At 44.4% G+C, this 27,527-nt stretch overlaps 1 protein-coding gene across 6 annotated transcripts in view; it reads left to right on the plus strand.

Moving 5' to 3' along the window:
• LOC121559976 (protein moonraker) overlaps window positions 1-26,166 on the plus strand; it is a 34,993-nt gene extending 8,827 nt beyond the window's left edge. For 4 of the 6 annotated variants that reach the window (XM_041873017.2, XM_041873035.2, XM_041873023.2 and 1 more), the window contains exons 10-17: window positions 991-1,080; window positions 1,395-1,482; window positions 1,941-2,027; window positions 3,857-4,027; window positions 4,279-4,360; window positions 4,541-4,661; window positions 23,548-23,781; window positions 24,892-26,166. In XM_041873017.2, the coding sequence (XP_041728951.1) occupies window positions 991-1,080; window positions 1,395-1,482; window positions 1,941-2,027; window positions 3,857-4,027; window positions 4,279-4,360; window positions 4,541-4,661; window positions 23,548-23,781; window positions 24,892-25,045 (1,027 nt within the window). In that variant the 3' untranslated portion in view covers window positions 25,046-26,166. The remainder of the gene's footprint in view (window positions 1-990; window positions 1,081-1,394; window positions 1,483-1,940; window positions 2,028-3,856; window positions 4,028-4,278; window positions 4,361-4,540; window positions 4,662-23,547; window positions 23,782-24,891) is intronic. The other 2 variants (XM_041873040.2, XM_041873049.2) reach the window with 2 other exon arrangements.
• Window positions 26,167-27,527: the final 1,361 nt, after the last annotated feature.

Here is a 27,527-nt window from a genome sequence, read left to right on the forward strand (position 1 = left end):
CCAGAGAACGCGTTTCCACTGCTCCAGAGTCCAATGGCAGCGAGCTTTACAACACTCCAGACGACGCTTGGCATTGCGCATGGTGATCTTAGGCTTGTGTGCGGTTGCTCGGCCATGGAAACCCATTTCATTAAGCTCCTGGCGAACAGTTATTGTGCTGACGTTGCTTCCAGAGGCTGTTTGGAACTCGGTAGTGAGTGTTGCATCCGAGGACCTGCTAGTTTTACGCGCACCGCACTTCAGCACTCGGCGGTCCCGTTCTGTGAGCTTGTGTGGCCTACCACTTCGCGTTGTTGCTCCTAGACGTTTCCACTTCACAATAACAGCACTTACAGTTGACCGGGGCAGCTCTAGCAGGGCAGACATATGACGAACTGACTATGATGGTGCCACGTTGAAAGTCACTGAGCTCTTCAGTAAGGCCATTCTACTGCCAATGATTGTCTATGGAGATTGCATGGCTGTGTGCTCGATTTTATACACCTGTCAGCAACAGGTGTGGCTGAAGTGGCCGAATCCACTAATTGTATACATAGTGTTTATGTGTTATAGCTGTGTGGACTGGCAGAATGAATTAACCAAGGGACACTGCCCAGGGAACAGTTAAATTAATGGATCTGCTCATTTTGCTTAATTAAGTCATTTAAAACCCTGATCTCAGACCCCACTTGCTGAAAGCTGCAAGCAATACTCTGATTCCAATTCAAAGTTAACCTCTTCAATAAATTTAATCTAGGTGCTTGCTTGTTATATTGGGGACATTATTCTTTTTTTAAAGCACCGTTATCGATAGCAGTGCCTGCCTGCCCTAAATTCAAGTGCACAGCAACCCTCTACACTAATCAAAACATAATTAGTGCAATTGAGGTCTATAATTAATCAAATGCCTGCAGCCTGCTTTCGGTAGCTAACATTAGGACTGGTTTATGTGGACCTCTAATTGAAACGGTTCTGTCTGTGTTGTACGGTGTGGTCTATGTGAATGCACAGGCAGGCCTGGCTTGACAGGATGACCATGCAGAGACTGAGGGACCTAAATCAGCTGAGTAAAGATGAAGCAGAACGCATCCAGAGACTCCGGTACACTAGTGTAGTACTATGTCCTCTACACACTCCCTATCATAGCCTAGGAACAAATATACTGTTAGTCTACCCTGTCAAGCTAAAAGTGGGAGGTCCAAATATGTTGTAGTTGTGTCAAGGTACTAGTTCCTCAGTGTGAAACTATGGCAACTTAACATCTCCCTGAACCCCTCCAGGTTTGTGACAAGTATGAGTCTGGAAATCAATGGACAAACACAATATTACCAAGCCAGAGGGGAATAACTGAGTGAAAAGACAGGATTCAAAGCCTCTATATTGTCACACCAGACTTACGCATGTGTGTGTGTCAGGTCTGAGGTGGGCTCTCCAACCCAGTGGGCTGAGAGAGCTGAGCAGGAGGCCCGAGGGAGACTACAGCCTCTGTTGGACCAGGCCCTGGTAAGACAGTCATTTAAACTCTCCTCTCAAAAAATAAAGGGTTGTATGCACACAAAAAATAGACAACCTTTTTAGTTTTGTCTTGCTTTTCAGCAGGCAGGGAAATAAATAACTGAGTGTGTAACTTTGCTGTCACTCAATACCCACATTGTTGTTACATCAGAAAAGCCTGGACCAAGGAAAGCTTTCCCCTCACTCAGGAATTCCACTTACCTCAGAGTAGTGGGAAAATCAATACATCTAATTTGTAATTGAAAAATCCATACAGCTATTTACCACCAGATTTGTGCCACCATAGTGAAATTAATAGGGAATTTACAGCTAAGCCTAGGGTGTACTGCTGCAGCCTTGTGTGTGTGCTGAGTGAAAAGACTGAGTTAGAGTAGGAGAGGTTGGTGTTAGGTGGGAGAAGGTCAATAGTGGTGTGGTACTGAGCTTGCCCTACTTGTTTACTCCAGCAGATGGGAGCTGCTGCCTCTCAGGCCCGGGACAGAAAGGCCACATCGTCACTGAGGCATCGGCTGTCTGAGCAGGCTGCAGACAGAGTGAGTAGCCCTGTCACATCGTAATGATACTGACCTATATTACACAGTGTTTATATATATATATATACATATACAGTGAGGGAAAAAAGTATTTGATCCCCTGATTTTGTACGTTTGCCCAATGACAAAGAAATGATCAGTCTATAATTTTAATGGTAGGTTTATTTGAACAGTGAGAGACAGAATAACAACCAAAAAATCCAGAAAAACGCATGTCAAAAATGTTATAAATTGATTTGCATTTTAATGAGGGAAATAAGTATTTGACCCCTCTGCAAAACATGACTTAGTACTTGGTGGCAAAACCCTTGTTAGCAATCACAGAGGTCAGACGTTTCTTGTAGTTGGCCACCAGGTTTGCACACATCTCAGGAGGGATTTTGTTCCATTCCTCTTTGCAGATCTTCTCCAAGTCATTAAGGTTTCGAGGCTGACGTTTGGCAACTCGAACATTCAGCTCCCTCCACAGAATTTCTATGGGATTAAGGTCTGGAGACTGGCTAGGCCACTCCAGGACCTTAATGTGCTTCTTCTTGAGCCGCTCCTTTGTTGCCTTGGCCGTGTGTTTTGGGTCATTGTCATGCTGGAATACCCATCCACGACCCATTTTCAATGCCCTGGCTGAGGGAAGGAGGTTCTCACCCAAGATTTGACAGTACATGGCCCCGTCCATCGTCCCTTTGATGCGGTGAAGTTGTCCTGTCCCCTTAGCAGAAAAACACCCCCAAAGCATAATGTTTCCACCTCCATGTTTGACGGTGGGGATGGTGTTCTTGGGGTCATAGACAGCATTCCTTCTCCTCCAAACACGGCGAGTTGAGTTGATGCCAAAGAGCTCCATTTTGGTCTCATCTGACCACAACACTTTCACCCAGTTCTCCTCTGAATCATTCAGATGTTCATTGGCAAACTTCAGACGGCCCTGTATATGTGCTTTCTTGAGCAGGGGGACCTTGCGGGCGCTGCAGGATTTCAGTCCTTCACGGCATAGTGTGTTACCAATTGTTTTCTTGGTGACTATGGTCCCAGCTGCCTTGAGATCATTGACAAGATCCTCCCGTGTAGTTCTGGGCTGATTCCTCACCGTTCTCATGATCATTGCAACTCCACGAGGTGAGATCTTGCATGGAGCCCCAGGCCGAGGGAGATTGACAGTTCTTTTGTGTTTCTTCCATTTGCGAATAATCGCAACAACTGTTGTCACCTTCTCACCAAGCTGCTTGGCGATGGTCTTGTAGCCCATTCCAGCCTTGTGTAGGTCTACAATCTTGTCCCTGACATCCTTGGAGAGCTCTTTGGTCTTGGCCATGGTGGAGAGTTTGGAATCTGATTGATTGCTTCTGTGGACAGGTGTCTTTTATACAGGTAACAAGCTGAGATTAGGAGCACTCCCTTTAAGAGTGTGCTCCTAATCTCAGCTCGTTACATGTATAAAAGACACCTGGGAGCCAGAAATCTTTCTGATTGAGAGGGGGTCAAATACTAATTTCCCTCATTAAAATGCAAATCTATAACATTTTTTACATGCGTTTTTCAGGATTTTTTTGTTGTTATTCTGTCTCTCACTGTTCAAATAAAACTACCATTAAAATTATAGACTGATCATTTCTTTGTCAGTGGGCAAACGTACAGGGGATCAAATACTTTTTTCCCTCACTGTATATATATATATTTTTTTCATTATTTGAGTCCCAAATGCCCATAGGGCTTTGGTCAAAAGTAGTGCACTATATAGGGAATAGGGTGCCATTTCGAGAAACAGCCCTGAAGGGATTCCATAAAACCCTTTCCCATGTGCTGAGCTCTGTGCTATCTACCTCCCTCTCCAGGCTGCGGAGAGCGCTGAGGTGCTGAGTGAGGCCCTGCTAGAGGAGCTGCTGGCCGATGCAGCGCAGGCCGCCTGGGCGGCGGAGACAGACAGACGGACGGAGGGTTTGGCCCAGCGCCAGCTCCAGACCCCCACCCTGGAGAGCATGCTGCTGCGCATGGAGGAGATGGAGGTGAGCCCTGAGCACGGCCCTATGGAAAGGCCACCAAACAAAGGTCACAGGGAGTTTGAAAGGGCACCACTGGTTAGTTTGTCATGCAAGGCCTGTGTGATATTTGACAGCCTTGGTCAAGCTGTGCTGTGGAGATACAGTGAATGCACTGTCCAGTCCCGTCTGGATTCCTTATAAGGCTTTGTATTATTGTTTGGCTGAAAAATTAATAAAAATAATATACTTATTTTATCATCTATGTGTTTGAGCAGAAAGACCAGGAAGCTGTGAGGAGGCGCTTTGCTACCATCACATACTCAGACCCTCACTACTGGGACAGAGGGGACACAACTGGTGAGTAAACAGACCAAGTAACTCCTCCGCACATTTTTGCATTGTTGTTCATCTGGTGCACTGCAGGTGGAGGTATTGTGTTAGTGCTGTTTTAGCCAGTTGAGAGCAAGGCTATCCCTCATTCTAACTCATTTTCCACCCCTCTTTCTCTCATCCCCCTCTCCCCCATCTGTCTCTCAGGGCCCCAGAGGTATGCTCCAGGCTCCAGGCCAGTCTCTCCTCAGCCCATTAGGATCACCAGGCCAGCACTGAGACACACCACCACGGCTGACATTGTCCTGGAGAGCCCTGTGGAGACCGGGTGAGTTGACATGTGCGCTTCTGTTTTCTCCCTTTCCCAGGGGATTTCTGGTGTTGCCAAAGCGCTCTTTTCTGTGAATAGTCCTATGCACAGAATTCAATAGAACATTGTGTATTATTACAGTATCTGTATGTTAATATGTTTGTTTTGTAGTAATCACCATGCAATACTGCAGCCACCATCTTAGAGAAGCTTCAAGCCCTATCTTAGTTTAATGGGTTAATGTATGGACAGATGGTTTGAGAAACAGATAGATAGATATTAATAAGGAATATATTACATTATATACTGGGTGGTTCGAGCCCTGAATGCTGATTGGCTGACAGCCGTGGTATATCAGACCGTATACAATGGGTATGACAAAACATTTATTTTTACTGCTCTAATTACGTTGGTAACCAGTTTATAATAGCAATAAGGCACCTCTGGGATTTGTGGTATGTGGCCAATATACCACGGCTACAGTCTGTATCCAGGCACTCCGCGTTGCGTCATGCATAAGAACATCCCTTAGCCGTGGTATATTGGCCATATACCACACCCCCTCGGGCCTTATTGTTTAATTATACATTTACTGTTCGAAGATTGGAATGCCATACCACACCGTTTGTTGATGTTGCCGATTGTAGTTAATGGTTATGAGATGCTATACCGGGTGATGGGACTTCTGGAGTCTCTACTAAATGTGAATTCATATCAGGCAGGAACTCATTAAGGACAATATAACGAGACAAAACTGATGCAGAACATTGATCCCATAAATTTAAGACTGTGAGAAAGTGCCCAACAAAACCACAGTCCCAAAAATGGTCAATTACTTTATTTTCCAGTTGGTGTCCACTCTAGACGATCAACAAAACTGATGGAGGTGGAACGTTGTTTATGCCTTTCCCAGAATGCACTTCTTTGTTGTGCCTCAATGCTGGCTGTTCTTCTCCACCCCTAATCTCACCTGGCTGTAATGAGACCAAACCTAACCCCCTTCAAACCCCAAAGCCCCCTCTCTCTCACTCCCCTCTCCCCCTGCCCACCCACCGTCTGGCAAGACATAGAGGGAGTGCATCCGTTTGCCTATGCCTCCGTCCCCTGCCCTATGTCTCCATCCCCTGCCCTATGCCTCCGTCCCCTGCCCTATGCCTCCGTCCCCTGCCCTATGTCTCCATCCCCTGCCCTATGCCTCCGTCCCCTGCCCTATGCCTCCGTCCCCTGCCCTATGTCTCCATCCCCTGCCCTATGCCTCCGTCCCCTGCCCTATGCCTCCGTCCCCTGCCCTATGCCTCCGTCCCCTGCCCTATGCCTCCGTCCCCTGCCCTATGCCTCCGTCCCCTGCCCTATACCTCCGTCCCCTGCCCTATGCCTCCGTCCCCTGCCCTATGCCTCCGTCCCCTGCCCTATGCCTCCGTCCCATGCCCTATGCCTCCGTCCCATGCCCTATGCCTCCGTCCCCTGCCCTATGCCTCCGTCCCCTGCCCTATGCCTCCGTCCCCTGCCCTATGCCTCCGTCCCCTGCCCTATGCCTCCGTCCCCTGCCCTATGCCTCCGTCCCCTGCCCTATGCCTCCGTCCCATGCCCTATGCCTCCGTCCCATGCCCTATGCCTCCGTCCCCTGCCCTATGCCTCCGTCCCCTGCCCTATGCCTCCGTCCCCTGCCCTATGCCTCCGTCCCCTGCCCAGAGCTTTAGCTGTAGCGGCCTTTGCTTAAATTAATTAGGAAAGTGAAGGAAGAAGAAGGAGGGAAGAGTGAGAGAAATGGGAGCCAAAGGCTGACAGGGGAAGTAAGTTGTTGAGCGTGGAGTGGAGCGGACATGCCAGCATGATGCAGTCAAACAGATTCAAGCAGCAGCACCATTAGCACGTTAAAGGCAGTCAATAGTTCACTCTTCCTGGCCCAACTGGACCTTTTGGAGGGGCTCAGACCAACCCTTCTGTGACTCATCTCTCGCTCAGTCTGTCTGCTTTTACCCATCCATCTGTGACCTTCTATTTCTGTCTCTAAAGACCACCAGAAACTAAAACCACCAGAAACTCTTTGTTGTCTGTTTTGTGAGTTGGGGTGAAGATGTGGTAAACCCAAATTCCATTCATAGCGCAGGTTATGACTTTGCCTAGTTATTTCATATGGTTTATGGATAAAACAACACTAGCAGAACTAACTGAGCTTGGCTTTCTTGATCCTGTATTGGTAGTGATTGGCCAGATAGCTTTACCTCTACCCCTGTGTTGTAGCTAATAGCTACCTATAGCCACCTGCCTCTATGAAGATAGCATTAGACTCAGTCTGCCTCTGTGTCTTCCTCCCTATCACGGCCCAGTGAATTACACAGTCCAATGGGACTTCTCACCCCTGCCTGAGTGGCAGGTCATTTCATTGGTGTGTTAAAAAAGGAAAATGGCCTGAGCCTCTGACAGTATTCCGATAAAAAGACTAGCAGAATGCGTCATGATAATTCTCTCCCTTGTACTTCCCTTGCTTTGCCCCCAATAGCTGTATGAAGGAGATAATGCGGAACTGTCTGACCGAATATCAAGCCAGGTATTTGTTTGTATCGACGAGTGCACTTGTGTGAAAGCACAACACAACGATTGAGTGTTGTCTCTGAGAATGCTGGGCAAGTTTTCAGCGCATTCTGTCTCATTTGCAAAGCAATAGGGATTGATTCTAAATTACACATTGATTGTGTCTCATCCCCCACATACAGTCAGTGACAGAGCATATTCGGAAGTTCTTCCCTCCACTCTTTCTATTATCCTTGAGTACGTGGAGAAAATTAGTCAACCAAACACTCAGATTAGTCAACCAAACACTCAGGACTGAAAATTATTGGTCTTGATGTGCCAACACGAGTGGCGCAGTGGTCTAAGGCACTGCATCGCAGTGCTAGCTGTGTCACTAGAGATCCTGGTTCGAATCCAGGCTCTGTCGTAGCCGGCCGCGACCGGGAGACCCATGGGGCGGCGCACAATTGGCCCAGCGTTGTCCAGGGTAGGGGAGGGAATGGCCGGCAGGGATGTAGCTCAGTTGGTAGAGCATGGCGTTTTCAACGCCAGGGTTGTGGGTTCGATTCCCACGGGGGGTATAAATAATAATGTATGCACTAACTGTAAGTCGCTCTGGATAAGAGCGTCTGCTAAATGACTAAAATGTAATGTAAATGTAACACACAGGGAGTATTTTCCCCCTCCTTCCTTCCCAGTATGTTTCCCTGTAGGCCTGTGTACTGAGCGCTAGCTTCAAAGGGTTGACAGAGATACAGGTGCCAATAGAGAGTGATTCCATATAAAACCAGGACAAAGAAAGACTGATTTTATAGATTGTTTACATATATTTGACATTTGTATCTAAAAGCATAATTGAGAAATAATTAATCAAAGTTGGCATATTTATGACATTTTGGCCTTACCCAGGCCTTCTTTAAAATAATTAAAATAATAATAATAATATGCCATTTAGCAGACGCTTTTATCCAAAGCGACTTACAGTCATGTGTGCATACATTTTTTTTACGTATGGGTGGTCCCGGGGATCGAACCCACTACCCTGGCGTTACAAGCGCCATGCTCTACCAATTGAGCTACAGAGGACCACTAATGCAGTGGTCACCAACCTTTTACTCACAGCCAAAAAGCAAGCCAAAATCTACCACTCAGATTTCCTTTTTAAACATGACTTACGTTTATTTTTACATTAACCTAATAAAAACTGTTGTGTAGGAATGAGGTTTGTGCAGTAGACCTGATACATTAATTATCACAGCATATTGGCTGTATGCCTGGCCTGCCTATTGTTCTTAGACCATATTATATTTCAAAACTCAAGCTTTGATAACAAAATAGATCAGTTGGTGTAGCACTTGCAAGGCACAGCTGAGCATAAATTGAAATAACCTTTTTATTTTACTGGACTGGTACCTGCATCTCATGGTCATGGTGCTTTCAAGACAACTGGGAACTCTGGGAAAAAAATGAAGTCAAATCATGACATCAGTGTTCTTCTGGTCGTAAAGTCATAGCTCTAGAAAGATGCCCATGTTTCCGAGTTGGAATTCCGAGTTGGATGACCGTTCAAAAATACTTTTCCCAGTCGGATCTCGTTTTTTCCCCCCAGAGTTTCCAGTTGTTTTAAACGCACTGAAGTCTGAGATTTCCGAGTTCCCAGTTGTTTTGAACACTGCATTAGTCCCTGCTCTCTTCTTCCTTTCCTCTGGTGAGACTGACCAGAGAGAGGGGACACCATCTTCCACCTGATGGCTAAACTCCAGTCGCACCGCATCTGCATCATGCACAAATTCATGTTGTTCCTATGACCAGAGAAAGTGAAATATTCCTTGATATTAAAATAGACACAACGAGCTGCTAATAATAATAAAAACGCAGGGCTATCAATATACCTGGCTACTCATTCATTGCAGCTGCAGCGCGAGTGGAAGTAGGGAGGAGAGCGTTTTATGTTTTGTAATAATGCGGAATAAAAACGTACACATGAACTCGCTCATAAAAACAGAAGCTCTTTGCTGTATTCTTTGACAGTCTCTTTCTGGTCAGGGTTTTGAAAGTTATGAAATTTCATGTATGCTAGTATCACATTTACTGTGGCAAGGGTCGTGGAAGCTGTAGTGATTTGAGCTATCCAATTGGCCAGTGCAGTAGGCGCACTCGATTTAGCCACAGATCTCCCGGTCCCCCGAGTAGGCGGAGTTTGTCTTTTCAGACAAATGAAATGGTTCAACATGGGAACACTTTGTCTACCCGGTGCACAGGGATTCTGAATCAAGTGCAGCTAATAATAAAAAAGGAGTGCAAGCCTTAATCGTTGGCTTTTCTACAGAAATGTTTGGTGATTGACTAGGAATGCCTTGAAGATCGATCAGTCAATCGCGATCGACTGGTTGGTAACCACTGCCATAATGTTTAATCTGTAGGTGCTTAGAGCAAAAGTTGGTGTCATATGAAGGTTTACTGCTTGCTCTGTAATATGAGTAGTATTTTAATTTCAATACACTTTTTTTACATTAACATATAAATATTGAAAAATATAAACATGAATATTGGAAAAAAAGTTTTTTCTGCTGGTGATTTGTAGGACGTGCAATGATACAAGTAAAAGGAGGGCTCTGATTGGTTACATTGCCTACTGTGCCAATGTCGCTGTATAAAATGGGCCATAAATTTAAAACTAGCAGAGATCCCACTCTGGAACTTTGAGATGCCCGTAGAGTATATTATGTTCAAAAATATATTGAAAGATAAGTCAAATCAGATTTTCTTTTCAATATTCATGTTCTATTTGTGAATATTCATACATTAATGTAAACAATGTTTTTACTGAAATCAAAATACTACAGAGCAAGCGGTAAAGCTTCATATGACACCAATTGGAGTCTTAAAGGAGGCCTGGGTAAGTCCAAAATGTAATAAATATGCCAACTTTGATTAATTATTTCTCAATTGAATCAGCTGTGTAGTGCTAGGTCAAAAACCCCAGGACCGAGTTTGGGAAACCCTGCTCCAAAGGACCATTATATGGATAAAATCTTGTGAAAATCCCAAAAAATTATGGTATTTTTTTGTCCTGGTTTCGTATGGAATCACTCTAGAGGGGTTTCTGTACCGTATAGTGTGTCTGGCTCACTGATTCTTCTCTTGGTGAGATAGTGTTTGTCTTGGGACATCTTCACATATCGAAGAGACATAATTATATTTCTACATGATTATCCTCAAGTGTGCAGCCACATCTAGCTGAAGGCAGAAATTGTTGCTGAGTGCACATCTCTAGTACTGCACTGCCAGCACTAAAATGCATATTTCTCTGGAGGGTCCTCTGTCAGCCCTCGTAGTCCTGTTGTCATTTTTCATCAAGATTACATCCGTTCTTGATACAGTTGAAGTCGGAAGTTTACATACACTTAGGTTGGAGTCATTAAAACTTGTATTTCAACCACTCCACAAATTTCTTGTTAACAAACTATAGTTTTGGCAAGTCGGTTAGGACATCTACTTTGTGCATGACACAAGTAATTTTTCCAACAATCGTTTACAGACAGATTATTTCACTTATAATTCACTGTATCACAATTCCAGTGGGTCAGAAGTGTACATACACTAAGTTGACTGTGCCTTTTAAACAGCTTGGAAAATTCCAGAAAATTATGTCATGGCTTTAGAAGCTGCTGATAGGCTAATTGACATAATTTGAGTCAATTGGAGGTGTACCTGTGGATGTATTTCAAGGCCTACCTTCAAACTCAGTGCCACTTTGCTTGACATCATGGGAAAATCAAAAGAAATCAGCCAAGACCTCAGAAAAAAAATTGTAGACCTCCACAAGTCTGGTTCATCCTTGGGAGCAATTTCCAAACGCCTGAAGGTCCCACTTTCATCTGTACAAACAATAGTATGCAAGTATAAACACCATGGGACCACGCAGCCATCATATCGCTCAGGAAGGAGACGCGTTCTGTCTCCTAGAGATGAACGTACTTTGGTGCGAAAAGTGCAAATCAATCCCAGAACAACAGCAAAGGACCTTGTGAAGATGCTGGAGGAAACAGGTACAAAAGTATCTATATCCACAGTAAAACGAGTCCTATATCGACAAAACCTGAAAGGCCGCTCAGCAAGGAAGAAGCCACTGCTCCAAATCCGCCATAAAAAAGCCAGACTACGGTTTGCAACTGCACATGGGGACAAAGACCGTCCATTTTGGTGAACTGTCCTCTGGTCTGATGAAACAAAAATAGAACTGTTTGGCCATAATGACCATCGTTATGTTTGGAGGAAAAAGGAGGATGCTTGCAAGCCAAAGAACACCATCCCAACCGTGAAGCACGGGGGTGGCAGCATCATGCTGTGGGGGTGCTTTGCTGCAGGAGGGACTGGTGCACTTCACAAAATAGATGGCATCACGAGGAAGGAAAATTATGTGGATATATTGAAGCAACATCTCAAGACATCAGTCAGCAAGTTAAAGCTTGGTCGCAAATGGGTCTTCCAAATGGACAATGACCCCAAGCATACTTCCAAAGTTGTGGCAAAATTGCTTAAGGACAACAAAGTCAAGGTATTGGAGTGGCCATTACAAATTCCTGACCTCAATCCTATAGAATATTTGTGGACAGAACTAAAAAAGCATGTGCGAGCAAGGAGGCCTACAATCCTGACTCAGTTACACCAGCTCTGTCAGGAGGAATGGGCCAAAATTCCCCCAACTTATTGTGGGAAGGTTGTGGAGGGCTACCCGAAACGTTTGACCCAAGTTAAACAATTTAAAGGCAATGCTACCAAATACTAATTGAGTGTATGTAAACTTCTGACTCACTGGGAATGTGATGAAATAAATAAAAGCTGAAATAAATCATTCTCTCTACTATTATTCTGACATTTCACATTCTTAAAATAAAGTGGTGATCCTAACTGACCTAAGACAGGGAATTTTTACTAGGATTAAATGTAAGGAATTGTGAAAAACTGAGTTTAAATAAATGTATTTGGCTAAGGTGTATGTAAACTTCCGACTTCAACTGTACAGTGGGGGAAAAAAGTATTTAGTCAGCCACCAATTGTGCAAGTCCTCCCACTTAAAAAGATGAGAGGCCTGTAATTTTCATCATAGGTACACGTCAACTATGACAGACAAAATGAGAAAAAGAAATCCAGAAAATCACATTGTAGGATTTTTTATGAATTTATTTGCAAATTGTGGTGGAAAATAAGTATTTGGTCACCTACAAACAAGCAAGATTTCTGGCTCTCACAGACCTGTAACTTATTCTTTAAGAGGCTCCTCTGTCCTCCACTCGTTACCTGTATTAATGGCATCTGTTTGAACTTGTTATCAGTATAAAAGACACCTGTCCACATGAATTTATTTGCAAATTATGGTGGAAAATAAGTATTTGGTTAATAACAAAAGTTTCTCAATACTTTGTTATATACCCTTTGTTGGCAATGACGCAGGTCAAACGTTTTCTGTAAGTCTTCACAAGGTTTTCACACACTGTTGCTGGTATTTTGGCCCATTCCTCCATGCAGATCTCCTCTATAGCAGTGATGTTTTGGGGCTGTCGCTGGGCAACACGGACTTTCAACTCCCTCCAAAGATTTTCTATGGGGTTGAGATCTGGAGACTGGCTAGGCCACTCCAGGACTTTGAAATGCTTCTTACGAAGCCACTCCTTCGTTGCCCGGGCGGTGTGTTTGGGATCATTGTCATGCTGAAAGACCCAGCCACGTTTCATCTTCAATGCCCTTGCTGATGAAAGGAGGTTTTCACTCAAAATCTCACGATACATGGCCCCATTCATTCTTTCCTTTACACGGATCAGTCGTCCTGGACCCTTTGCAGAAAAACAGCCCCAAAGCATGATGTTTCCACCCCCATGCTTCACAGTAGGTATGGTGTTCTTTGGATGCAACTCAGCATTCTTTGTCCTCCAAACACGACGAGTTGAGTTTTTACCAAAAAGTTCTATTTTGGTTTCATCTGACCATATGACATTCTCCCAATGCTCTTCTGGATCATCCACATGCACTCTAGCAAACTTCAGAAGGGCCTGGACATGTACTGGCTTAAGCAGGGGGACACGTCTGGCACTGCAGGATTTGAGTCCCTGGTGGCGTAGTGTGTTACTGATGGTAGGCTTTGTTACTTTGGTCCCAGCTCTCTGCAGGTCATTCACTAGGTCCCCCCGTGTGGTTCTGGGATTTTTGCTCACCGGATCATTTTGACCCCACGGGGTGAGATCTTGCGTGGAGCCCCAGATCGAGGGAGATTATCAGTGGTCTTGTATGTCTTCCATTTCCTAATAATTGCTCCCACAGTTGAATTCTTCAAACCAAGCTGCTTACCTATTGCAGATTCAGTCTTCCCAGCCTGGTGCAGGTCTACAATTTTGTTTCTGGTGTCCTTTGACAGCTCTTTGGTCTTGGCCATAGTGGAGTTTGGAGTGTGACTGTTTGAGGTTGTGGACAGGTGTCTTTTATACTGATAACAAGTTCAAACAGGTGCCATTAATACAGGTAACGAGTGCAGGACAGAGGAGCCTCTTAAAGAATAAGTTACAGGTCTGTGAGAGCCAGAAATCTTGCTTGTTTGTAGGTGACCAAATACTTATTTTCCACCACAATTTGCAAATAAATTCATTAAAAATCCTACAATGTGATTTTCTGGATTTCTTTTTCTCAATTTGTCTGTCATAGTTGACGTGTACCTATGATGAAAATTACAAGCCTCTCCCATCTTTTTAAGTGGGAGAACTTGCACAATTGGTGGCTGACTAAATACTATTTTTCCCCACTGTATGTCAGAAGTGTTGTTCAGAGTGGAGGTGATTATTATTCAGTCTCAAGTGAGGCCCTTCTGATAACAACAGCACACTATTGCCTGTTGGATGGCTCATATAGGAATGACATTCATCAGATTGCTTTCTGTCTGTCAACAACCAGCCCTCCCTCCTCAGATCAGAAGAGATAAACAGGAGCACAGGCTAAATCTATTACCACAGAGTAGCTCCTAGATTCAAAATGAAGATTATTCCCATATGTCTAGTGTTGTATTGTTCTCATTTTATTTTTCTTATTACATTCCCAACTCCGGGAAATAGCTCCACTGAAATTGTAGAGATTGAAATATAGCCTATATGATAATCCCCACTTTGATGCCAGGCAATAGACAATCAATAGTGAAAGAAAAGAATGGATCAGATGGTGGTACGTACTGTAGCTGGTTGATGTACTGTCTCATCAAAGTTATCTATAGCTCTATGGTGTTTTGTTTCTGGCTGTCCTTATGCTTCTCTACATGTCATTCATTCATTTGGCCAGATCTCCCTTGTAGAAGAGGTCTTCTGAGCTCAAAGGGACTTCCTTGATTAAAATAAGACTGAGGTGGAACTCTGGGCCATAGTACAATACAGTGCAGAGAGCTCTAGGTTAGTTATGGACACAGTTATGCTCAATTACTACTCATGCATACTTGTTGTGATGAAGTACAAACTCCATCAGGTTTCTGCATAATGGATTGTTAGTGGAAAAGAGGTAAACTGATGATAAATCTAGAGATAGGGAGAGAGTTATTGCTATCATTATGTTAATGAAATTCTATTCTCACACTTTTTATAGGGCAATCCACCACAGGATGATTTATAGTGTGTTTAAAGCGCTTGGAAGAAAACCCATTTAGTATGTCAGACCGTCACTAGAGGGGGCTAGTCAGTCTATAAAGCCTGAATGGATAGTGGTAGCTAATCCGTGTGTGTGTGTGTGGACAGTTGTTGTTGTAGTGTAGAATGTATAAAAACGGCGATTAATGCTGTGGGTTTGGGAAGCGGAGAGTGGGCACAGCTGCCTATTAGTGTGGAGAGCTCAATATGTTGTGTGTGTGTGTGTGTGTGTGTTGTCTAAGCCTGTGATTACCTGTGTTTACAACCAACAATGCTCAGCACAGGGAGAGGGAGTCAGCAGGCCCTTCCACTGCAGACAACACAAACACACACACACACACACACACACCAGGGATCGGATGCATAACCAAATCTCATCATTCAGTATGCCTATCACTCATAGCTTCTGTGATTCTATTGTTTGCTCATCGAGGAGCTCAAAGGCTGTTATTGGGTATTCTCTCCTGGCTGTTGAGAATCAGTGGTGTAAAGTACTTAAGTAAAAATACTGAAAAAAAATATAAACGCAACATGTAAAGTGTTGGTCCCAGGTTTCATGAGCTGAAATAAAAAAGCGTATTTCTCTCAAATGTTGTGCACAAATTTGTTAACATCCCTGTTAGTGAGCATTTTTCCTTTGCCATGATAATCCATCCACCTGACAGGTGTGGCATATCAAGAAGCTGATTAAACAGCATGATCATTACACAGGTGCACCTTGTGCTGGGGACAATAAAAGGCCACTCTTAAATGTGCAGTTTTGTCACACAACACAATGCCACAGATGTCTCAAGTTTTAAGGGAGTGTTCAATTGGCATGCCGACTGCAGGAATGTCCACCAGAGCTGTTGCCAGATAATTTAATGTTAATTTCTCTACCATGAGCCGCCTCCAACGTCGTTTTAGAGAATTTGGCAGTACGTCCAATCGGCCTCACAACCGCAGACCATGTGTAACCACGCCAGCCCAGGACCTCCACAAGGTGGCTTCTTCACCTGCGGGATTGTTTGAGACCAGCCACCCGGACAGCTGATGAAACTGTCTGTAAAAAAGGCCTTTTGTGGCTCCCCAGTGGGTGGGCCTGGCTCCCAAGTGGGTTGGCCTATGCTCTCCCAGGCCCACCCATGGCTTCTCCCCTGCCCAGTCATGTGAAATCCATAGATTAGGGCCTAATTTATTTTAATTAACTGATTTCCTTATATGAACTGTAACTCAGTAAAATCGTTGAAACTGTTGCATGTTGCATTTATATTTTTGTTCAGTATACTTAAGTAGTTTTTTGGGCTATCTGTACTATACTTTACAATTACATTTTTGACAACTTTTACTTTTACAACGTTCCTAAAGACAATAATGTAATTTTTACTCCATATATTTTCCCTGACACCCAAAAGTACTCGTACAATTTTGAATGCTTAGCAGGACAGGAAAATGGTCCAATTCACGCACATCCCTACTGATGATCTGGTGCACTCACTAAACACACATGCTTTGTTTGTAAATTATGTCTTAGTGTTGGAGTGTGCCCCTAGCTAGCCGGAAATAAAAATATAAATAAAATGGTGACGTCTGGTTTACTTAATATAAGGAATTTGAAATGATTTATACTTTTACTTTTACTTTTGATACTTAAGTATATTTTAGCAATTACATTTACTTTTTATACTTAAGTACAGCATACTTAAAACCAAATACTTTTAGACTTTTACTCAAGTAGTATTTTACTGGGTGACTTTTTTACTTTTACTTGAGTACATTTTCTAATAAGGAATCTTTACTTTTACTCAAGTATGACAATTGGGTACTTTTTCCACCACTGTTGAGAATAGAACACAATGTTGTTATAGAATACCATCTTCAAAGCATAACTCTCATCAGATTTGTTATGGAATTCATAAGAACTCTTTGTTCCCCATTCGCTTTTATTCAGGTGTTTTGTTATTTGTCATTGTTAAATCAAGTGTCACTTTCATTTGTGGTAGGTACAAAGCCTGTGTCGTGCTGCATTGAGATTACCTAAGTAAGAGAAAAAGCCTACACTCCCCGATAGTCAGCCTTTTCCAATCATGTGTATGTATGTGTTATAACATCGTCTTGTAGGTTTGAACAGCTCTTGGAAACAGCTGTGGGAAAGTAATATTGCCGACAAATGTGCACTTCTATTGAGGTATCATTTGCCCAAAGCTCTCCTTAGAAAATGTGGTTATAATTGATGATGAGGAAAAAATATAATTAGCTATGGCTAATTTACTAATATGTAGCCCCCTTTCACTCCAATTAACCACTTAGCTATTGAGTCTAGGCTAATAGTTAATCCTACAAGGTTGAATTAGCTGCTATAGGCTAGAGCTTTAATGGAGATACTTCAGTCACCCAAAGAAACACTCAGTACCCAGTCCAAATGCATTGCTTGTAATTATAATATTTCAACATACATTAGACTAGCTGTAGATCATAGTTTCTCTCAGTGACCTGGGTTGAATTGGGGTGAGTGATTATGATGGAGATGATGGGTGATAATGATGGAGATGATGGGTGATAATGATGGAGATGATGGGTGATAATGATGGAGATGATGGGTGATAATGATGGAGATGATGGGTGATAATGACGGATATGATGGGTGATTATGATGGCGATGATGGGTGATAATGATGGAGATGATGGGTGATAATGATGGAGATGATGGGTGATAATGATGGAGATGATGGGTGATAATGACGGAGATGATGGGTGATGATGATGAAGATGATGGGTGGGTAGAGACTCTACACCTCAGTATGCATGAGAGCAGCGGAGTGGGTGGGGGTGGGTCATGCATCATTGGAGCGGAGGATAAGAGGTGTCCATGGTGAGAAGACCTAGTGGAGGGAGGTTCAGACCTGCCCTACGTGTCCCTCTCTGACTGATGCTGACTGACCACAGCTCCACCACCACCACCAAGACAAACAAATCAATGGTCAGATTAAAGACTGGTCACAGCTGTTGCTCCATACTATCTAAAGAGTGAAAATGTATGCACTCACTAACTGTAAGTCGCTCTGGATAAGAGCGTCTGCTAAATGACTAAAATGTAAATGTAAATGTTTTTCTGTTCTCTCCAGTCTTTTGTCCAGGGCTCTCCAACCCTGTTCCTGGAGAGCTACCCTCCTGTAGGTTTTCGCTCCAACCCCAGTTGTAACTAACCTGGTTCAGTTTATCAACCAGCTAATTATTAGAATCAGGTGTCCCAGATTAGGGTTGGAGAGAACCTACAGGACGATAGCTCTCCAGGAACAGGGTTGGAGAGCCCTGCTTTTGTCCTTGGTTTGTGCCTCTTTCTCTCAAGCTATCACTCTCTTCTACTGTTCTCTCAACAATCTCTTCTAAGCCATAACCTTGTTACAGGAAATGGGTCCCTCAGTAGATTTGGTGCGGTGATGGCTGTTACCAGCCCATCTAAACATGACCTCTAGCTCCCATGAAACTCCACCGCTGCCCCGTCTCTACCATTGGCCCTGATAGGAAGAACCATCTGTTATTGTTGTAGGCAGAATTAAAATAAGTTGCTACCACATTGCAATGATTCACCTTCTTTTCTCTGCACTGTTTTCTCAATCCACCTGTTTTCTTAGTGCATTGATCTTTCCAGCTGCTCTCAGAACCCAAGCACCATTTCTCTAGCAGTATAGCTGTAGCCAGCCTCTTCCATGGATCACCCCCCACTATCTCTGAAACAGATTTGGGTCTCTCTCTCGCTCTCTTTCACTCTCTCTCTCGGAATCATACCCAGCTCAGTCTGCTTCCTGTTTGATATATCACATATGGAGCTGGTGCTTTGCTGCTTTCTGTTTCCTTGGCGATAGACTTCTGGAGTTGTTGGAGAAGAACGACAAAGCTAACTTGAAAGTCATTTGAAGTCGATTTCACGCACCTTGTTGTGGGCATTTATGGCTTAGGCTGCTCATCAGTTTTAGTTGTTTGCGTTTTTTCCCACAAGGCCTTTCTGTAGTAGGTCGACGTGAGAGGGCTGGGTTTGTCAGGCTATGATCAGACTGCAGCTAGCCTCTCCTCTCCCCCTGTCAGCAACTGCTGCCCACACTCACAACAGTGAACAGACCGCAAAATATTCACCACTGACAATTAACACGTGTCAGTGAGTGTGTCCTCATTGTCTCCAAGCTTTCTAAGCATCCTTGTAGAGCCAGGAGAAAGAGTAGTGCAGCTTGTATATTTTACTGAATACGTTAACATTCACCTCACCGTACCATGCTCACACCCCACCAATGTGAAAATCTTATCTTTTGTGAAAATGTATTGCCACTTGAATTTGTGAAAGGTGTCCTGACTGATGCCCTCATGCCCACACTCTTAAAGTTGCACATAACGCTTGGGTGCCTTCACACTGCTTTTAATCTAAGTGTATTATTCTGTTTTGGGTGGACATAAAGGAAACATTTTCGAAAAGAAGGTTGACGACATCCGATCCTCGTTTGTTAAGTCAAATGACACCGCTGGTCCTGCTCACACTGCCCTACCTTATGCTTTGACTTCTTTCTCCCCTCTCTCTCCAGATGAAATCTTGCGACTTGTGACGGCCGGCCGCCCAACAACCTGCCCGCTTGACCCTATCCCCTCCTCTCTTCTCCAGACCATTTCCGGAGATCTTCTCCCTTACCTCACCTTGCTCATCAACTCATCCTTGACCGCTGGCTATGTCCCTTCCATCTTCAAGAGAGCGAGAGTTGCACCCCTTCTCAAAAAACCTACACTCGATCCCTCCGATGTCAACAACTACAGACCAGTATCCCTTCTTTCTTTTCTCTCCAAAACTCTTGAGCGTGCCGTCTTTAGCCAACTCTCTTGCTATCTCTCTCAGAATGACCTTCTTGATCCAAACCAGTCAGGTTTCAAGACTGGTCATTCAACTGAGACTGCTCTTCTCTGTGTCACGGAGGCTCTCCGCACTGCTAAAGCTAACTCTCTCTCATCTGCTCTCGTCCTTCTAGACCTATCTGCTGCCTTTGATACTGTGAACCATCAGATCCTCCTCTCCACCCTCTCCGAGTTGGGCATCTCTGGCTCGGCTCACTCTTGGATTGCGTCCTACCTGACAGGTCGCTCCTACCAGATGGCGTGGCGAGAATCTGTCTCCGCACCACGTGCTCTCACCACTGGTGTTCCCCAGGGCTCAGTTCTAGGCCCTCTCCTATTCTCGCTACAGTGAGGGAAAAAAGTATTTGATCCCCTGCTGATTTTGTACGTTTGCCCACTGACAAAGAAATGATCAGTCTATAATTTTAATGGTAGATTTATTTGAACAGTGAGAGACAGAATAACAACAAAAAAATCCAGAAAAACGTATGTCAAAAACGTTATAAATTGATTTGCATTTTAATGAAGGAAATAAGTATTTGACCCCTCTGCAAAACATGACTTAGTACTTGGTGGCAAAACCCTTGTTGGCTATCACAGAGGTCAGATGTTTCTTGTAGTTGGCCACCAGGTTTGCACACATCTCAGGAGGGATTTTGTCCCACTCCTCTTTGCAGATCTTCTCCAAGTCATTAAGGTTTGAGGCTGACGTTTGGCAACTCGAACCTTCAGCTCCCTCCACAGATTTTCTATGGGATTAAGGTCTGGAGACTAGCTAGGCCACTCCAGGACCTTAATGTGCTTCTTCTTGAGCCACTCCTTTGTTGCCTTGGCCGTGTGTTTTGGGTCATTGTCATGTTGGAATACCCATCCACGACCCATTTTCAATGCCCTGGCTGAGGGAAGGAGGTTCTCACCCAAGATGTTACGGTACATTGCCCCGTCCATCGTCCCTTTGATGCGGTGAAGTTGTCCTGTCCCCTTAGCAGAAAAACACCCCCAAAGCATAATGTTTCCACCTCCATGTTTGACGGTGGGGATGGTGTTCTTGGGGTCATAGGCAGCATTCCTCCTCCTCCAAACACGGCGAGTTGAGTTGATGACAAAGTGCTCGATTTTGGTTCATCTGACCACAACACTTTCACCCAGTTCTCCTCTGAATCATTCAGATGTTCATTGGCCCTGTATATGTGCTTTCTTGAGCAGGGGGACCTTGCGGGCGCTACAGGATTTCAGTCCTTCACAGCGTAGTGTGTTACCAATTGTTTTCTTGGTGACTATGGTCCCAGCTGCCTTGAGATCATTGACAAGATCCTCCCGTGTAGTTCTGGGCTGATTCCTCACCGTTCTCATGATCATTGCAACTCCACGAGGTGAGATCTTGCATGGAGCCCCAGGCCGAGGGAGATTGACAGTTCTTTTGTGTTTCTTCCATTTGCGAATAATCGCACCAACTGTTGTCACCTTCTCACCAAGCTGCTTGGCGATGGTCTTGTTGCCCATTCCAGCCTTGTGTAGGTCTACAATCTTGTCCCTGACATCCTTGGAGAGCTCTTTGGTCTTGGCCATGGTGGAGAGTTTGGAATCTGATTGATTGATTGATTGATTGCTTCTGTGGACAGGTGTCTTTTGTACAGGTAACAAACTGAGATTAGGAGCACTCCCTTTAAGAGTGTGCTCCTAATCTCAGCTCGTTACCTGTATAAAAGACACCTGGTGCCAGAAATCTTTCTGATTGAGAGGGGGTCAAATACTTATTTCCATCATTAAAATGCAAATCAATTTATAACATTTTTGACATGCATTTTTCTGGATTTTTTTGTTGTTATTCTGTCTCTCACTGTTCAAACAAACCTACCATTAAAATTATAGACTGATCATTTCTTTGTCAGTGGGCAAACGTACAAAATCAGCAGGGGATCAAATACTTTTTTCCCTCACTGTATAGACCAAGTCACTTGGCTCTGTCATATCCTCACATGGCCTCTCCTATCATTGCTACGCAGACGACACACAATGAATCTTCTCCTTTCCCCCTTCTGATAACCAGGTGGAGAATCGCATCTCTGCATGTCTGGCAGACATATCAGTGTGGATGACGGATCACCACCTCAAGCTGAACCTCGGCAAGACGGAGCTGCTCTTCCTCCCGGGGAAGGACTGCCTGTTCCATGATCTCGCCATCACGGTTGACAACTCCGTTGTGTCCTCCTCCCAAAGTGCAAAGAGCCTTGGCGTGACCCTGGACAACACCCTGTTGTTCTCCGCTAACATCAAGGCGGTGACCCGATCCTGTAGGTTCATGCTCTACAACATTCGCAGAGTATGACCCTGCCTTACACAGGAAGCGGCACAGGTCCTAATTCAGGCACTTGTCATCTCCCGTCTGGATTACTGCAATTCGCTGTTGGCTGGGCTCCCTGCCTGTGCCATTAAACCCCTACAACTCATATGCTACAAGACCATGTTGCTTGCCTACGGAGCTGTGAGGGGAACGGCACCACCGTACCTTCAGGCTCTGATCAGTCCCTACACCCAAACGAGGGCATTGCGTTCATCCACCTCTGGCCTGCTGGCTCCCCTACCTCTGCGGAAGCACAGTTCCCGCTCAGCCCAGTCAAAACTGTTTGCTGCTCTGGCACCCCAATGGTGGAACAAGCTCCCTCACGACGCCAGGACAGCGGAGTCACTCACCACCTTCCGGAGACACTTGAAACCCCACCACTTTAAGGAATACCTGGGATAGGATAAAGTAATCCTTCTACCCCCCTTACCCCACCCCCCAAAAAATAAAAAAATGGTAAAGTGGTTGTCCCACTGGCTATCATAAGGTGAATGCACCAATTTGTAAGTCGCTCTGGATAAGAGCGTCTGCTAAATGACGAAAATGTAAATGTAAATGGGGGAAGGGTAATGATTGTGTAATTGCCACAATGGCCCTTAAATGACCTATCAGAGCATAAATGGGGCCTGTGTGTAGTCCAGGGATGGAGGGGATTGGCAAGGCTAGCAGTGAATTACCCACCCTGGCACTTCTCGTTGTGTCTCTGTCTGCCCACGGCCTGGCCCCAGGAGCAGCAGGAGTAAATGGGGCTGGACCTGGGTTGGTGTATGGGGAGAACATTAGAGAGGCACTTTGGTTGTGGAACTGCTGTGTCTGTCTCTAAATATAGTAGCAGCTAGAGTGCTGTTGCCAGAGCTGGACTGATTTGCTCACAGAATAAATATTGCAACCCTGGCCTTGACATTGCCCAAATGAGCCCCGAGCTGACACCCTGCACCTGGGGCAGGGGAGTGTGGGGGTGTGAGGGGAGCACACAGACTTTAGGACGTAGCATCACACCTCTCTCTCTGTCTCTCTGTCTCTCTGTCTCTCTGTCTCTCTGTCTCTCTGTCTCTCTGTCTCTCTGTTCTCTCTCTCTCTCTCTGTCTCTCTCTCTCTGTCTCTCTCTCTCTCTCTTTCTCTTTCTCTTTCTCTTTCTCTTTCTCTTTCTCTTTCTCTTTCTCTTTCTCTTTCTCTTTCTCTCTCTCTCTTTCTCTCTCTCTCTCGCTCTCTCGCTCTCTCGCTCTCTCGCTCTCTCGCTCTCTCGCTCTCTCGCTCTCTCTCTCTCCGACCCCTACCTCGATGAATACCAGTTCTATTCCAGGCTGCTGCTTTTCCACTTCCATTGACAGATGTACCTAATTGAAACAGACTGAATGGAGAGGAGGACAATGTAATGAAAAGACGGTGTGAAGCTCCATCAGTCTGGTATTCAGCCTGAGCATCCTGTTTGTCTGTCTGTTTCTGTCTTTCCACAACCCGAGCATACTCTGTCTGTCTCTCTCTCTTTCCACATCCTGAACACCCTGTCTGTCTCTCCGTCTCGCCACAGCCACAGTGTCCTGTCTGAGAGCAGCATCAGGGAGCAGGACTACCCAGGTCTACCTGGCCGCAGCAGCAGCACCTTCCCAGCCCCAGGGGAGAGGAGGGGAGAGGGGACGCGACTCTCTGTGCCAGCCAGCATGCAGAGGAGTATCCAGCAGTACAGACAGGACCACGAGGCCTACCTCCGCCTGGTAGCCCACGAGGCTGTGGGCAGCTTCAACCCCTGGGCCATTGCAGACAGGTGAGAGGGACTAACAAACGGCACTACCGTTGACCAGGGACTGTCTTACTAATGCCCTTTGGGATGTAGTCTAGCAGTACAGGCACAACTGTAGTACTTTTCAATGTTTCACTTTCTCAAATGCAAATTTTTCTGGTTGGGTTTGTTGTCCCCTAAGCCATCTCGACAGATTTGTCTTATTTGCTACCCAGTTAGTCCCTGAATGACACTGTGTGTAGGAGGATGGATTATTCACCTGGCCCAAGGCTACACAACTCTTCCCCAAACATTGTGCTCTTTGCTTATTCAAACATTAGGTCCAGTGTTTGATTAGTTGTGGGGTGCATGTGAGTGCATGGTTTAGCATACAGCAGTACAGTATGTGGTCTCTGGTGTTCACAATTGTAATTCTAGCCCACCCATACATTTGCATATTTAAAATAATTCTTAAATTGGTGCAATGCAGAGAATCCCCCTTGTCTCTATGAGCATACTGAATGCATTAGTGTGTGATGGATCAGAAACGCATCATATTCAGACATTTCTAAGAGAAGCAGATGTAATTGAATAATCCGGCAAATGTTCTTAACGGTACCAAAGGATAGATACTCAGGTCTGGCATTTGGAGATGCCTCTCTCTCCTCTCACCATATCTGTGTGTGGGAGTGTGAACTGTTGCAAAAAAGGTGAGTGAAGAACACCAGCCCGATGGAGAACTACTATTGTTGCCTCGTTACTTTTATTGAGAGAAAGATGACAGGAGAGACAATCATATTCCATCCTCTTGAGCATCTGAACTCTGAATGTGGGGAGGGGGGTTGTTTCAGAGGGACCAAGGGAAAGCTGGGGGAAATGCCACGTCAATTAGCCTGCTATTCTCACTCATCAGAGTAACCTGTCTATCAGTCAGATGTTGTTGAAAAGCTGCCCATACCAGTCAGTGTGTGGTGTGGTCCCTGATGTGTGCTCCTTCCCTCTGTCTGATTTAAAAGACTAAGCAAGAACAAACTTGTATATTTTGGCTGTGCACTCTTGCAATACTTTTTTTGGTAAGCACACAAGCTTATATACAACTTTATATTTTAGTTTGGTTCAGGGACTCCTTACATTTCCTTTTCCTTCTGCTCCCAGTCTGGCAGAGGAGCTTATGTCCGAGGCCCTAGCTGACGTTGCAGCAGAGTTCCAGGACGTCTGTGAGGAGTATGCAGAGGCTGTCTTCACCTCCGAGTTCCTTCAGCCAATCACGTCACCTCCTGCTTCAGTTCCACTGTTAGACAGCCAATAGACCTCTTCCTCTTCACGGACATTGGGCTAGTTTGGGTTTGCATCGCCCGGTGTACCGCGTAGGTGGATATTTCAATTCAGCACCAACGGAATGGTCAACAACCTGGGCCACCGGGCGATGTAGAACGAGCTTGCCTATTCTTTAGCTTTTAGCCAGCTAATGAGATTTCAGTTTTGACTGGGTTAATGTTTATATATGTATTTATTTGTGTTAAATACTGCGTGATGCATCGGTTTTTACTAAAATGGTAAAAGAACTATGAGAAACGAGTGCATTTTTTATTTATTGGTAACATCCTGATTGCATTGATGTGACAACATTCAGAATAGATTCAGAATAGAATGGAACTAAAGCAATGCAGATTATTCCTATTTGGCAAGTTCGTTTCTATAGTTCTTACAGAGGGATGGGTGAATTCCACTGAGAAAGTTAGTTTTGATAAGCTTAGAGAGAACATTACGACATTACAGGGGATTAGAAGATTGTGTCCTCTCTTTCCATATATAAACCTCTCCGACAGGATTACTCACGCTTTCCATTTCCACATTGAAACATGGAAGTAAATTAATTGTTTCGGGAATTAACAATAGGGGGACAGCAAGCCAAGGGCACCATTCATTGGTTAATATGAAATCCGGATAGCATATTGCATTCATTGAAATTGTGTGCTTCACTTGCCATGGCACGCAGCAAATACCGTATGTTTGCCAAATGAGTGATTTAAATTCAATAAGAGTGCATATATCATGAGTGCATATAGGATGAGGGAGCCTTTACTGCTGTGGCGGATGTTCTCAGGCCCTGGAGAGAGACTTGAAAGCAGATGTGAAGGAGGAGAGAGACACATCCAGATGTTGAGTTGGCCCCTAGGGGAACTGACTGTGACAGGGGACAGAGAATGACTGAGTGAATTAGCTCACTCTGAATCAGACCCTCTTTCTCTCTGCCAACTGTGTTTTGTGTGGGTGTCTGAATACATGATGGCTTACACTGGCTTATGCACGTACACATGCCTCACTCTCACAGTTCTGTTTCGTCCCAGAGCTCTGCACAAATTGGAATCTAGGAGCCATTGCATCATTATAATAGGCGTTTTTGAATTAAAAAACATATTGTTCGTCTGTGAGAGTCAGGGTAGCTAATTTCTAATTATTTTTCATTGTCATGGTGCTGAATGCTGTCTATTGATACCTATGTTGTCAATGTGACACCTCCCGCTCCAGACAGCCAACACAGACTCAACACATGTATTATCAACACAATTAACAAACAACAACAAGATCTGTCTATGATCTATTCTGATCTGTTTTGCACATAATACAGAACATAATGAAATTGGTTTTGTGTACTTTGATACATTTTCCTATTGTGATGTTTTATGGCACATTCATAGCAGACTGTTTTATACTGATGCCCAAAGTTTATTTTGTAATCCTTTTTTTCTGGTACAATATGTAAAGGTTGTTTTATTTTGTCAAAATGAGGTATTGATAACCTTAATGATATTAGTATTATAACAAGATTTTTTTAAATGAGCTGTATCTTGCTTTATCAATGGGAACAACAGCCACCCAGATACAGGACTGGGTCTCCTTTTCCACTGTTCTAATGGTGAAAATGGCCTGTCCCTACAGTATGTTAGCCAGCATAATTATCCTTGTCAAAGACATAATTCATATGACCATGAATATTGACTAGTCATGATAATATGAATTCTGTGGTACACACAGTGACACATTTTGAGGCAATGATATCCATTCATGGTGGATAGAATCATTTTAGGTTTCACTCAGGGACAGTTCAGCTGATGGCTGGCACTTTTCACAATTCTTAGTAAATTGGATATGATCTTCAAGCAAGTGATACAAATGTTCTCTCTATAGTACCCATATGGACATATTTAATTAACTACTGAAGAGATTGTAGTAGTTAGATCCATGCTCTGGGCGAGGATATGGAAGAGGATTGCAGCTGCTGCAGTTGAGAAATTGATCAGCACAGTATGTGCCCTCCCTGGGCAGTAATCTCCCTGATGTCATCAGAAAGTCTGACCTATAAAATCTCTGCTTCAGAAACGAGAGAGAAACAACCTTGTTTCCCCCACAATAGAACGCTGTGGGTAATCTTATAGCATTGGCAGCTATCAAATGTGAAACACTTATCCTTGCTGTGTCATGACTCATGAGGCATGGTTAGTAGAATTAAGATGTATTGAAAGCTAGGTCTTTGTGTGGATGGCTAAAAGGCAAAAGGTCCAGAGTCTTATTTCAGACTTGAGGTGCAAAGTTCATTGTTGTTAGTAGACGATCTGCACATGGGGTCATCTCTAGGCAGCTTTTCTGCTAGAACCCACTGACCCTCACGCTGGAGCAGCCCCATGTCTCTTGTGACAGACTGGTACAGAAATGGGACAAATCCAGTAGTGCAGAAAGACAATTGGTTCTAAGTGCTGAGATCAGGTGCTTTCTCAGGTACAGTGAGG

The sequence above is a fragment of the Coregonus clupeaformis genome, chromosome 6, assembly GCF_020615455.1.
Source record: "Coregonus clupeaformis isolate EN_2021a chromosome 6, ASM2061545v1, whole genome shotgun sequence".
Lineage (NCBI taxonomy): Eukaryota > Metazoa > Chordata > Actinopteri > Salmoniformes > Salmonidae > Coregonus > Coregonus clupeaformis.